The sequence below is a fragment of the Ailuropoda melanoleuca genome, chromosome 1 (genome assembly GCF_002007445.2).
Source record: "Ailuropoda melanoleuca isolate Jingjing chromosome 1, ASM200744v2, whole genome shotgun sequence".
NCBI classification, from domain to species: Eukaryota; Metazoa; Chordata; class Mammalia; order Carnivora; family Ursidae; genus Ailuropoda; species Ailuropoda melanoleuca.
In genome coordinates this window covers 211,475,010-211,488,981 of record NC_048218.1, presented here as the reverse complement: position 1 = coordinate 211,488,981, position 13,972 = coordinate 211,475,010, and the positions used below count along the sequence as shown (strand labels likewise).

General features: G+C 49.7%; 1 protein-coding gene across 1 annotated transcript in view; it reads left to right on the top strand.

Moving 5' to 3' along the window:
• The window catches only part of PTPRN2 (protein tyrosine phosphatase receptor type N2), a 735,412-nt gene that overhangs the window by 659,865 nt on the left and 61,575 nt on the right, over positions 1-13,972 (top strand). The window contains exon 11 of the mRNA XM_034650176.1: positions 12,203-12,350. Coding sequence (XP_034506067.1) covers positions 12,203-12,350 — 148 coding nt within the window. The remainder of the gene's footprint in view (positions 1-12,202; positions 12,351-13,972) is intronic.

Sequence of the window (13,972 nt, the reverse complement as noted above, 5' to 3'; positions counted from 1 at the left end):
AAGAAGACTGTTGAGTGGAGCACCGGTGTCCGTTTGTCCAGCGAGAGTTCATTGGCAACACCGCTGTGGCTCTGTTACCCTCCCCTGAGGGGTCCCCCACGCAGGACCGGCCTTCGACAGCCCCCGGGCCCTGAGTTAGAGACCACGGGGCTGTCGCACACTCTCAAGAGGGGATTCATAGACAAATACTTTCTGACCGCCGAGGCTGTGCCAGGCTCCACGCCAGCGGAGGAGAGACTGTGAGCAACATAATAATTGGCCTGTTGGCAGCACCTGGAGTATATCTTACATCCATTTCTTTGTCCTGATTTTTCCCACTGAGTGGATGGCCCAGACGAAATACTAAGTTCATAGCACCATCTGGATGGAGCCCAGGGTTGCTATGAACAGGCAGTGCTCAGGTTTCTAGAAGCCCGGGAAGCCTGGTGTGAGAGGGCCAGTCCCTTTTGGGGCCTAAGGCAAACCTCACATGTGTTCTGGGCTTCAGGTCCCATAGAGCCACGCGCTGAGGGTGGACAGGTGGGACTTGGGCTCTGTGGTGGTGGTTCCGGAGCTCTGAGCTGCCCCTTCGCGTGGCGCCCGAGGAGCCCAGCCAGGCGATGTTATGTGGCTCGGATGTGTTCTCTTTTCGTCCCCTCAAAAGTCCTGTTTTCTCAAACCTGACGTCTTCTTGGTTTCAGTCTTTAAAAGACAAAAAATATATTTTAAGCAGTGATCCTATCATTCGCTCCAATTTGTGGATCTCTCATGGAATTGTTTTGAGTCAGCTGGCGGCTGCAGCGGCACCGTCCCGGGTGCAGGGGGATCGCAGGTCAGTTTGGACCACAGCAGTACCGACCTGGCGGGGACCGCGGGTCAGTTCAAACAGCAGCGGCACTGTCCCGGGGGGACCGCAGGTCAGCTTGGACCGCAGTGGCACTGACCAGGCGGGGACCGCGGGTCAGTTCAAACCGCAGTGGCACCGTCCTGGGGAGACCGCAGGTCAGCTTGGACCGCAGTGGCACCGACCCGGCAGGGACCGCGGGTCAGTTCAAACCTCAGTGGCACCGTCCGGGGGGGGCCGCAGGTCAGCTTGGACCGCAGTGGCACCGACCCGGCGGGGACCGCGGGTCAGTTCAAACAGCAGTGGCACCGTCCCGGAGGGGTGCCGGTGGGTCAGCAGGAGCTGGCGCAGTGTTTCCCACCACTCAGGGCACGGCGATTGGCTCTCCCGGGCTTCCAGCCCTGCGGTACTCGCACACCCCCGTCTGCACTGTGGAGCGGCCTTATTCGCGTACACGTACGTCAGAGTGTTCCGGGTTAATTTAGTTGTTTGACTGATCTTACGTTTTAAACTGTGGGCTAAGCAGTTGGCTGTTGGTTCTCCGTGGGTCTCCGGGCACACCGCGACGACACTGTCAGCCACGTGGTGCCGGCAACTGTCTCAACATTTTGTCTGTGCAACAAAAGCATGAAGGTTGTTGGAAATACCAGGAATGTTGTTGGAATTTTTCAGATTTGACCCTGACTTTTGACTTCAGGTAGATCAAGGCCGTGACCTTGTTGCTCAGACTGGCTCGGCAGGACCTTGCCCCGTTGTGGATGTGTGACAGATGATGGGTTGAGCCAATGACAGAACATCATACAAACTGAGTGGTTACAGAAATTAAGGACTTTGAGGAAGAACAGCTTGGATAATCAAATGAGCAGTCTCTATCAAATAGATGAAAATCCTCTCGTTTGCTCAGTTCGTGAATCCTGGCAGTTCCGCCCCAGAATATATGATGCACCCCCCTTTCTCTGTGCCCTCCGCCCCCACTGTTGTCCCCAAATGTCAGCCCCTGTGCTCTCATGTGCAGATGGCCCATCTTTGCGGTTGGTCCCCACCTGTAGCGAGAGTGACCTTTGAAAAGCATCTTTCCCATCATGTGCCTCCTTTGCTTAAAACACTCCAGTGGCTTCCCGCTGCTCTTACTGCAAACCTCAGACTCCCCCAGCGCCTGGCGGGCTCCCTTGTGGTCGGGGCGCTGGCTGCCGCCCCGCCTCACTCCCTTTGCTCCGGCCACTCTGGCCTTCTCTCTGCTTCTGGACCGTGCCGAACTCGTTCCCAACCCGGCTCTCACCCTCGCTGCTCTGTCTCCCGTGACACCCTCGTTTTTGGATGATGAGCCCTTCCCATCCCTCAGGATGGCCTCAGGAATCCGCTCATCTGAGGGGCTCCCTTCCTGGGGTCTGAGCCCCTGCCTCCCACACCCCTCACTTAGTCTGTGCCATGTGTTCTTACCGCTCTACCGTTATCTGAGGTTATCTTTCTAATCATGTTTGTTTATTTGTATGTGGTCTGTTCTCCACCTGAAGGAACCAGCTGCACGAGGACAGAGTCTCTGCTGGGTCCTCGGAGCACGCATGCCCCGGCCCAGCTGATACTCATGACAGTGTGAATAATGAACAAATAAATCACTAACCGCCAACACCAGGGCAGCAGTCTGAAATGGGAATGCAGCTCTGGTTTCTCTCCCACATTTAGAGGAGAAATTCAGCCTTCACTGATAATGTCAAGGAAGCTGTTTGCCCTAAATTTAAACATTAATACCCATACACGGATGGAAAATATGGTATAATCCTCTTATTTTCCATCACTTGTAAGTATTCACCTTTGTATTTTAACCTCATTTCATATAACCTTAATTTTTAAGATGCTAAATAAGATAATAAGATTCATAAAATTGTTTATTTAAGCTCATCGAGCTCCTTGGAGAAGGACAGCCTGAAACACAGGGCAGCACGACGCCGCCACCACACGGCTCCCTTCTCCCTCTCCCTGCGGAGCCCGCGTTTCCCCCATCACTGCCACCGCACACTCGCGGAGTGTCCGGCGTGCTGGAGGACAGACCTTCTCCCTTCCTCCTGTTTAGTAAGAGTAGTGGTAAGGGCAGACCTGCTTCTTTCTTGAATTTGATTAATCTGGACCTTTCTGGGACAGAAGATGTCCATCATTAACAATTCCCTTCAAGGTTTCGTTGTACGTGTTCGTCAAGCTGTGGTTTTCTTCTTTTACAAATCTGTCAGCTGAGGTCAGTGAAGTCACACACTTATTCCATGAGTGTGTCTTTAGCGCAGGTGGGGTGCCCTTCGGCACGTTGTGATCTATGTCCAGCACCCCCTAAAGACACCCCGCGGCCGGGTTAGTCGTTTACGGACTCCAGGACATGTCCCGCAGGCTCTGCCGTCACTGTTCAAGACCCCTCTTTGGTCGAGACGATTTCTCGCGGTTCTGGACCCTGTTCTGGATACAGAAGACGGAGACCCAGAATCATCATAAAGCTCCCGGTTACTTCTGCCTAATCAAGGTTTCATTAGCTTCCAGGCCCCTTCACTGGTTGCTTTGCAGAGAGGCACCGTGCATGCTCTCTGAGCCCCCAGAAGCACGGGGCACATGGACCACGTCTCAACTCCTGCCTTGGAGACGCCTGCCCAGGGGGCTTCCAGAAGTTCTTTGAAAAACAGGACGTTTTCCTTAGAGCTTTTGTTTATTTTCCTAGTTCTTGCATGTGTTTTATTTTTCAGTTACAAAAGGGGTTTTAAATAAAACAGAGAACTCCATGTTCGCAGCCTCAAACCCAGCATGTTTTCTTCTCTGTTCCTTCTGTCCTTGGTTGTGTCTCTGTGTTCGCTCACCTCTGCGCCTAAGCGGTGTGTGAGCTGGGACTTCCTCTTGAAGGCTTCCCATTGGGCAGCCTTTGAACTTTTCTCCAGTATTTTAGCAACTTTACATTTCCATCACTCCAGTCTGCTCGGTTATGGTGTAAAGAGCACGAGTGCATTTCTGAGTCACACGGAGGCAGCCCTGAGACCCGTTTTCAGGGGTTCCTGGGCTGCCGAGCTTTCAGAGGGAGAATTTGGGGGAAATGACGTGGGTTCACACTTGCCGGCAAAGCCGGTTCTGCCGCCCACGAAATGATCCTGCTGGTCGACGTCACCAGGATAAACGAGGCTCAGGGCAAAGATGTGTGGAAACATTCCCTCCTCAGGACAAATTTCCACGGAAGCGATTTTTAAAATGTAACCAAAAGGAGGAGAAGCGTGAGTGTTTCATCTGCTCCCCAGGCATATGTCTTTAGGCTTTTTGTACACACGACCCAGACGCTGAAACCCAAACTGCGTTTGCTTTTCCCAAGTAAACTCCGTTTTGACAACACAGGCCGTGCTTTGAATTGGCCTTTTCTGGGTCTGCGTTTTTTGCCATTTTTAAAAATAACGTGTGTCTGTCTGCCGGAGCAACGTGTGTTTTAACCGCCAGTGAGACCAGCTGTCCCACGGCAAGTGCAGAGATGGGGCGCGTGGTGCGGGACAAGCTGGACGGGCAGGCGACGCCCTGGGAGCAGGGCCTCACTCTGGGGCTCTGTTGCACCAGGGTCAGGTGGCAATTTGAATACAATCGTGTGGTTCACGATTCCTGCTTCTAGCAAATCTTTTCTAAGCTGAGAAATAACAAAACTACCCTCTGATCGTTTAACTACAACTGTCCTTCTTTGAGTTTGAATGTACTATTTCGAGTTTCTAATTTTGAATCTCAAATACCTTCACGTGCCCGCTCATAATATTAATGACTAACGTTGACGGTGTGTCAGATGCGGGCCATGCAAACGGGCCGAGCTCCTCTCCTCACCGAGCCGCCGGCTGACACCGTGGCTCTGTGGCTGCAGAAGCTACGTCAGGACGACGGACCGCGTGGAAGTTCTCCTTTCATCTTTTGTATTTTTTGCTTGGAATTCAAACCTCTTACTCAGGAATTCAAGCATTTAACATAAACATTTCCCTTTCATGTATTAATGAAGACAGGTGGCAATGTTTATTTTTTTATTAAATTTTTTATTTTTTTGATGTAAAGTTCGATGATTCATCAGTTGCATATAACACCCAGTGCCCCATGCAATACGTGCCCTCCTTACTACCCATCACCAGCCTAGCCCATTCCCCCACCCTCCTCCCCTCTGAAGCCCTCAGTTTGTTTCTCAGAGACAATGTTTATTTTTAAAGATAAAAAAGGTCCTCCCTTTGCCCAAATGGCAGCAAAGGCAGCTTACTCCTTGCTTTTAAAGGCATTAAACTAACTCCACCTGATTTAAAGCGCAAGCCTTATGGTCTTCTCACAAGGAAGAGAAACGTAAATGGGTTGTATTCCTCACTCTAACAAAAGGTTTGATTGTCACATCAGTAAAGTAATGTAATAATAGGCACCAAGGTAAAGAAAGGAATGGAAACAAAGCTTCCCTCATAAAAATCGGGTCTTCCAAAAGCCCAGCTTTCTTTACTGCGCCTTTGCCGCAGTGGGCAGGTGTTCATTTCTGGCAGCGTTGTTGTAAAAGGAAGTTTCACCGGGATGCTCTCTACTTGTTTCGTATCTGAGGACCCACAAAGCAAGTGTCCGGACACCTGCAAGGACAGTTTTGTGCAGACGCTGAGAGTTTCCATATATACTGACTGAGGGGACATGATGCTGAGTGGATGCCGTTTTGCTTATTTGTACGTGGTCCTCGGTCCTCATGAGCGCTGGTGTTCCCTGAAAGGCGTATGTTTCTACTGTTCTCTTTAATAAAAACGAATCCACGTGCACTGCCCAGCATCTCACCCCTTCATGGCCAGTGGTAAGAGACGTCGAAATAACATGTAATTTCTCTGACGTGTAACAGAGCTAAACTTTGCTGTCCCTCAGGCTCCAGCCAGCCACCACACATGGATTTGGCAACGCACCTTTGGTGGCTGCGATCCACGAGGCCCTGGACGAGCCCTTTCTGCCCAGTGCAAGGGGCCCCAGCACTGTGGCCTGGGTCCAAACAACCCCGACAAGCCTGTCCACTCCATTATCCCGGCATTCAGAGGCAGGCAGCAACACTGCCGACTGGCATCGAAGGGTGGACACGGGCATGTGGTGAAACAGAGTAGTTTTAGTAAGTGGGATTATTTCCTTAGTGATCCTGGAAACTGGTCCTGATATTAGCACTAAACACAAAACAGTGCCCATGAAACAGTCTCGATCAGGACGCGGTCTGAGGGCATGGAGTCAGAAGTGCCACGGGGTATCAGCACCCTCTTTCCACACTGGAAAACATCTTTTAATTAGCAGCTTGATTTCACGCCTTCTCTTCTACTGGCATTTTCCAGTGACTCCTCAAGACTGGCCATAAAATTCCTCCCTCCCTAAGCTGTGATCAACAAAAGGGAGCAAGTCGAGAGGAGGGGGATGTGTTCTGGAACCATCCCCGATTTCACCGTCGAGGGGGTGTGAACTCAGCTTGGCAGTCTGAGCACATGTTGGTTCCATCCAAACGAGGTGGAAACTGAGTCTCTTAGGAAGACCGCTGTTCTTGGTGAAGAGGATACGGGTCTGAAGCTATGAACTGCGTGCTCACTGGTGCTGCCTGTTCGTTCCCTCTTCAGCGGTATTTACGACGGTGTCACTTCGCCTGCAGTGATGGCGCATCCCCGTGGTGGCGCCCCTGCTGCTGCCCCTGGAATTGTGCGTTCACGCTGCACTCAGTGGCTGCTGTTTCTGGAGACTCACTGTGTCATATTTCATTAGATCATGGGAAACGTCCCCAGAACGCACAGTAAAGTCACAGAATATGACGAGAATTTAAGAGATTCCCTCTTTTTCTTTTTTTTATTTTTTATTTTTTTATTGTAATAATATTTTTTTATTATATTATGTTAGTCACCATACAGTACACCCCTGGTTTCTGATGTAAAGTTCGATGATGCATTATTTGCATATAACACCCAGTGCACCATGCAATATGTGCCCTCCTTACTTGCCTCTTTTTCTAATGAAAAGCTGAGACCCGCCATGATGACCACGCTTTCCATGTGTATACATGTTATAGTCCACAAAGTGACTTCACAGTGACCCAGTCAACCCTCAGAACCACCTTCAGAAATACGAACTGTGATTCCCATTTTATGTAGCAGTAAAGTAAGGGTCAGTGAGATGAGGCGGTTTGCCCAAGGTATAACCAGAAAATATCTATGTGGGGACCAACCGTTTTTGTGTATTACATTGTTAAGAACTCTTTCAAAATCCAGTCTAGTGCCTGCTCCATTTTACTGCTTTCCAATTCAGCAAAAGCTCCTTGAGACTTTCGTAGAGGCTTTGTGGACAGAAGCTATAGTCGTCTCCTGAAGATACAAAGTGCCCTTGTCATTATTAATAAAACTGCATTATGTTCCAGAGCACCCCAAATGCTCCATATTTCTAGAAATCACTTTCTTGACCTCACAGTGTTGACAATTCAATCAGAAAACGGTGCAGAAAATATTTAAGCTATCTTTAAAAATTGTGGACATGTCTCCAAGCAATAACATTTTTGTCCCAAAGGTTTGGGATTCTGTGTAAAATTATCCCATTAAATGTGGAGGCCAGTCGGTTTGTCTGACATATAGACGTTGTGTCATCTGGTGGCATGTAGCCCTTGTGACCCAGAAAGATTTTGTAGTCTTCCTACCAGTGGTCTAACAGCATGAGCTAGAGAAAGAGATATGAGATGGGGATCTGGACTTGTATGAGGAAGATTAAACAGGAGAACCTCTGACTGGGTTGATATCTCCTAAAATAGGGCTTACGAAAGCTGGTGTCGTTCTCACCGGGCAAAAAACTCAAAAGAAATGCTGGCTCATCTTCAGCCTGCAGTGACTGCTGACGCCACGAAGCCTGAGGCCAGTGTCCGCGGTGTGTGCTGGCTACTAACTTGGAAAACCCACATCCTAGAACCTTCCGGCTTTTTCCCACAAACAGTTTATCTGGGGATTATCTTTTCTGCAAGCCCATTCAGTGTAGGTGCCAGGAAAGTATCAGAATTCAAGGTTTAGGCAGCTCCCCACTCAGGACTCATCTAAAACCAGCTTGAACAAAATTCCTCTGATGGAGTTCTTCCAGCCAAGAACCCTTCCACAACCTCTACTCCATCACCCCAAAAACATTACGGGTAGAGTGAGCAACTCCAAGAGATTAAAGTCATGCTTTCAAACATCCTTAAGAACCAGCGATAGCTATCAAATTAATTTACCTACGCTCTTCAGATTGAATCAGCTAATACTGAGCATCGACCCTTCACTTCATTTACATTTTCAGAGCGCACATCAGGGTGGGATCCCACCTGCACGTGGCTGGTTTCCTTCTAGTACTATTAACTAGTACACTAACCAGTATTCTGCGTATCCCAGGGCTTCTCCCTTGAAGTTTCAATTTGGAGGTACTCACGAAAGCCTGGAACAGGGACTGTGTACAGTGATGTGTGTGAGGTGGGTACCTAGCCAGCAGATGCTCACAGTTCCTGGGACGACGGGCTCTAGAAACATCCCTCGTCACACCAGTGACAGCACGTATTACATCTGGAATGAGAGTGCACGGAGTTCACACGATTTAAAGAAGTCTTGGAGGAGAGAGCATGGAGCCTGGACTCAGAGAAAAGAGCGGGAGTGTTGGGGGAAGAACCTTCTCAACTGTTGCGGGACCTCCAAGTCCCTAAGGCTGCCACTATGTCAGGGCTGCTACGGGAGCACTAGAATGTGGTAACACTGACTTGGCGGGGATTGTGAAGGTGCCAGCTGGATAACCCAGGAAGGAAGAAGGAGGTGAGGAAACATACAATGAAACATTCCAAAGTCCTTATGTTACCTTTTGGGACATTTCTTCCAACTTCAGAAGATTCTAAGGTAATTTTTTTGGAGGCCATCATTGACATAATATATATATCTGTAGTACAAATTACTTCTAGAAATTTCCAGGGTATGAGCAGTCATCCAACCAATATTGACTATGTGCCCAAAGCACAAGCCAGGTGAATGAGACACTGGCCCTATTCTCAAAAATCCTACTCTCGTGAGAGGAAGAATATCCTGGCACCTCTAAGCTATAGCACAGAGCAGAACATGCAAAGTCATAGTTTTTAAAATAGTAAGCGTCCAACGAAGAGCGTGTGGTTTTAGGAAATGAGGATCAGAAAGGCTGGCAGACTCCCGGACTCACAAAGGAGGCGGTGGTGTTTGCACTGACCTTAAAGTCGGGATAGATTCATTACAGAAGAATCAGCATGATCAAAGGGTAAAGAATGATGGCGATGTCAGGGGCGGGGGTGGTTAAAACACTGGGAAATAGTCTTATTGAGATAGAAAGGAGCAGGTTAGTAAAATGAAGTTCGGACAAAGGATAGTGCTAGTCTAGGCTCCACTGGTGGTTTTTGAAACCAGTGGTACCTGGGACCAGAAGTGGTGATCCGGTTACTTTGTGAATGAACTAGGAAGTGGATGTGAAGGTAGTGGTGTGGGGAGGAGGCTGTAGCAGGGAGCCAAGACAAAACAGTGTCCTAGGAGGCAGACCCAAGCTTCAGTGCTGCATCTGGCTGCTGGGGCTTCAGGCTAAGGGTTAAATGAATCTAGGCCTTGGTTTCTTCAAATATAAGATGAAAGTTTGATCTCCGCTTCTTTTCAACTCAGGCAAGAAAGTTCTATAATATGGATGTTGTCCTAAGCTGAAGTAACAGTGGTCAGCCCTGAAAAAAAAGGGAAAAAAAAGCAGCCCGTGCACAGGCCAAGAGGTGTGAAGTTTATCAAAGCCTTATAGTTAGCTCTGGGTGGTGGAGTTATTAGTGGCTTTTGTTTTCATTCTGCTTACCTTCATTTTCTGTTCTTTTCTATGCATGCTACATGTGTAATAAAAATGTACAGTTTATTTAAAATCTACGCTCTCCCACCGTTACCACCATATTCACTCTCACATACACACACGAATATAAAACAAAAGTATTGGAATGTCAGTTTTTAAAACTGCTCCAGCTACATGCTTACTCTGGCAGAAAGAACATGGGTGGTGTTTCATTACATGTTAATTTACCCAATTATTCCAGAAGGTGACTATGTCTGAGGAGGGTTACTATACCTGTTCTAATTCACACTTCTCACACCCTTGAGAGATAGGACCTCCCAGGATTAAGTTATCATGGCAGTTTGGTTTTGGTTTTGTTTAAAACACATTATTTTATGACTAAGGCCTAGCTTCCTCACATGACTCTCGTGTCATAGAAGAAAAGCATCTTATCCACAAACATGAAAGAGGAAAGTCTCCAAAACCATGAATGGGGAAATTACATCACTTTAATATCATAAATGATGATGCATAAAACTATTAACAGAACAGATCAAACTGAGATGACCAGAGCATGACAGACACAGGCTACCGGAGTAGCACATGCCTAGAGAATGAAAAAGTTATCTCAATTTTAATATTATCAAGTGTATCTTTACATGACTTTGTTCTCAATGAAAAAAAGTCCATATCTGCTCTTTCCTCCCTCCTCCCTCCTACCACCCAAGCTTGCTTACTACAGTCCGGTTTGTATTTCTTGCTATAAATTTAGAAATTCAAGCGAGCTCGCCGTGTGATTTCACCTCCCGTTGTTGAGGTGAACATGAAAATGTGAACACCTGCAGTTTACAGTGATTAAGGTGACATTCAATGCCCCTTTTGCAGACAATATCCAATCTTGAGGAAAGTAACCACAGAAACACTGAAACCACACACTTCAGCCAGAACTATCCCCCCCAACACCCTCACACACCGTAATATAGCTAGAGAAATATTTCACAAAACTTGAATGTTGTATCATGCAAAAATGTCCTTATTAGGGTAACTTTGTATTCCATATTCCGTAATGATTGTCTCAAAAAACGAGTTTGTAGTTGATGTTTTCTGGATTGGGCTGCTTAAATTCACTTTGTCCCATTGCATAGAACCCGGAGGGGCTGTCTGGGTGGAGGTCACAGTGTAGGGCGCTGGTGAGGAGGGGTGGGCAGGCGTGACTCCCTCGGCTCTGTCCCTCAGGAGAGAGCCCCGGAGGATGGAGGGTGTGTCACTGCATGGCTCGTGTGGTTCTGTGGCATCTGCACAAAAAGCCATCTGCCGGTTCCCTAAGTGACAGTAACAACCCAGGTCCCGGCTTCTGGTCACAGCCTATCGCTGGCCCTCCTGGTGACGTGCCTGTCCCCACCACCCCTCACCTGCACAGCTCCAACTTTCCATGGTTTGCAGACCGACATGGACAGAGCTGGTACTTGGTAAGTGAATACGCAAACCAATTCAAGTCAACTCTAGCCCAAACTGTGAGAAGGGTGGGAAGCCAACAAGACTGATGCGAGTTCCCTTCCTGATCCCCGGGTGCCCGAGCCCACAACAGCTGCCCGGGGAGGAGATGCGGAGCAGGCCTGTCCTGGCCTGAGCTGTGCTCTCCCTTGGAGTGAGAGGACAGCGGGGGCTGGCAAGGGGTCAGGGGCCAACCGTGACTAGACCTGGCGGGGTCCCTGGACCCGTGTGTATGTGTGTTTTTGTTTGTGGATGTACTGAAGACCTGTGTCCACACACTCCACATTGAAGACCCACAAACACCACATCCCAGGGTGGGACCACTGTTTTCTGTTGGGCAGGCACAATGAAGCCGCTGGGGTTTGGTCATTTGAAATGCTTTTCTGTAAAGTCACAGTCGATTCTCAGTTACATAGATAGGTGAGAATGCACAGACAGGGCTGGCCAGCATGGCTGTCTTTGCGGTAGGGAATGTTCTAGAGATGTTTCCTCGTCCACTTCTGGCGATCACTGCTGACAGACAAGTGCCCAGAAAAATGAAGATCTGAACAGACGAGGGTCAGGATATCTGGTTCCATTGTTTAGGGTTTTGTTTGGTGGGTTTTTTTTTTTTTTACCACTACAAGCTGTTTAACATTTTGCACACATAAGAGCAGCCCCGTATCTTAAATGCATCATACCCACTGGATTCAGAAAAGTGGGCAAAGTATAAGAAAAATGGCTATCTGTGTGGACACGTTACCTACAGCAGCTTTTGGTCAGTTGATCGGATCTGGTCTACCTTGTGTCCTCCTTCTTCCCAGTCGGCTGGTAATAGGCCACTTCATCATCTGAGTGTTCCTGATGCCCGGGCTCTGTACCCGGAATACACACGCCATGAACACCTGGGAACCAACCAGCAAAATATGTGAAAAGCCTTTCCTGCATTTTGTGGGTCTGTCTGGTCTGTGTGTTTACTGGATCTGGTAGGAAGCAGTGTCCTCACTCACACACGCAGGTGAAGCGTGGGCTGCACCGTCTGTCCCGGGTCACACCAAGCCCCCGACTCTGCGGTAGGTGGCAGTCCCTGATTCGGTGTTTCCGTTGCAGGCCTACATGGAAGACCACTTGAAGAACAAGAACCGGCTAGAGAAGGAGTGGGAGGCGCTGTGTGTCTACCAGGCCGAGCCCAACAGCTCGCTCGTGGCCCAGAGGGAGGAGAACGTGCCGAAGAACCGCTCTCCGGCCGTGCTGACCTGTACGTACCCAGCCCCGGGGCTCCCGGGCCAGGGGAGGGGAAGATCGGGGCCGGGTGGGGCCGGGGGGGCTGGGCTGCACCTTTCCATTCTCTCCTGTGTTTCTGCGGCCATGCTCATGCCTGGGAAGCCATCCCCAGCCTAGAAACAGAGTCGGTGTCTTGCTTTGTGGTCCGGTGGCCTAGTCCTGGGGTGAGGACATCTACACACCCAACGAGCGCTTGCTTTGTTTGCGGTTACTGTGCGGTTTGAGACCCAATCCGTAGCCTCGTTGAGCCTCTCCTTCATCTGTAATTGGGACCCTCCTGCCATCCTTGAATCGTCGAGCCCTGAGGACAGTTAGCACAGTGCCTTCCACACTGTGGGCCCCGGGTGCCTGGGGGTGGCTGGGGGTGGGTGCCACAGCCGTCTGCCAGCCTCACACTTACTGCAGCGAGCATCGTCGAGGGCCTGCTCTCTGCCCAGGAATCACCACCGGAAAACAGAGATGCAAAAAGATACCAGTTCTTTAAAGCAACTTACGTGGACTAGGAGACAGTCTTAGATGATGTGTTGTCTGTGGTATGACTTGTGGACGGACAGGCCTGCAGAGGCTGTAAACACACAGACCGGCTTAGTCTGCCCCTTCCTGGCCTCCGGGCCCCTTTCTCATGTCACTTGGCCGATAAACCCAGCAGCCTCCTGTGTTTTAGCAGGTTCCAGGCCGGGTTTGCACTCTGGTGAATATATGAACCCACCCTGCAGGGAGACAGGGATGTGAGGCGTGTTCGTGGCCCGGGTGCCTGACGTAAACAGGTGCTCACCGAATGCTGACCGCGTGAGTGGCAAACGCGTGCGTGGAGTTACCCCGTCCCAGTAACTGAAGCGAGAGGTGCTCGGGCACACTTCAGACATAATAAAATCGTCTGCTGACATTTTCGAGGGCACGGCAAAGCCACACTCTCTGCAAATCGGCGTCCACGGTGGGGGCAGAACCCCCCCCCCACGACGCGTGTCCCACACGCTGAGTCCCAGCCTTCAGAGCCAGTGCTGCATGCAGCCAGCCTGGGGCCCCAGGGCCGTGGTGCAGACTCGCTCCCGAGGGTCCTGCCTCACCGGGCCCGGCAGAGCCGCGGGAGATGCTCTGATGGTAAATGGCAGCGGTCCGATCCAAGCTTACAGGTCAGACAGGTTAAAACCGGCCCCTGTGTTGCCTTCGACACCGACCCAGGCATCACAGACACTTGAAATCTGAACACACTACTGGGCATGGTGTTTTCTAATAGTTCACCGGGGCTTCAGACCAGGCCCTCCGTTTCCATGAGGTCTGAGGGTTTTTCCTTGAAGAGCTTTAAAAATAGGAGCTTTTAGGGGCCCTGGGAGGCTCAGTCAGTTACGTGTCTGCCTTCAGCTCAGGTCATGATCTCAGGGTCCTGAGATCAAGTCCTGCATCGGGCTCCCTGCTTGGCAGGGAGTCTGCTTCTCTCTCTCTCTCTCTCTCTGTCTCTCTCTCTCCCCCTGCCCCGCCCCCCACTCACACTCTCAAATAAATAAATAAAATCTTTTTAAATTTTTAAAAAATAAAAATAAATATAGGAGCTTTTATGTTTAGAAGAAAAGTAATAAAAAGCCTGCAGTTGACGCA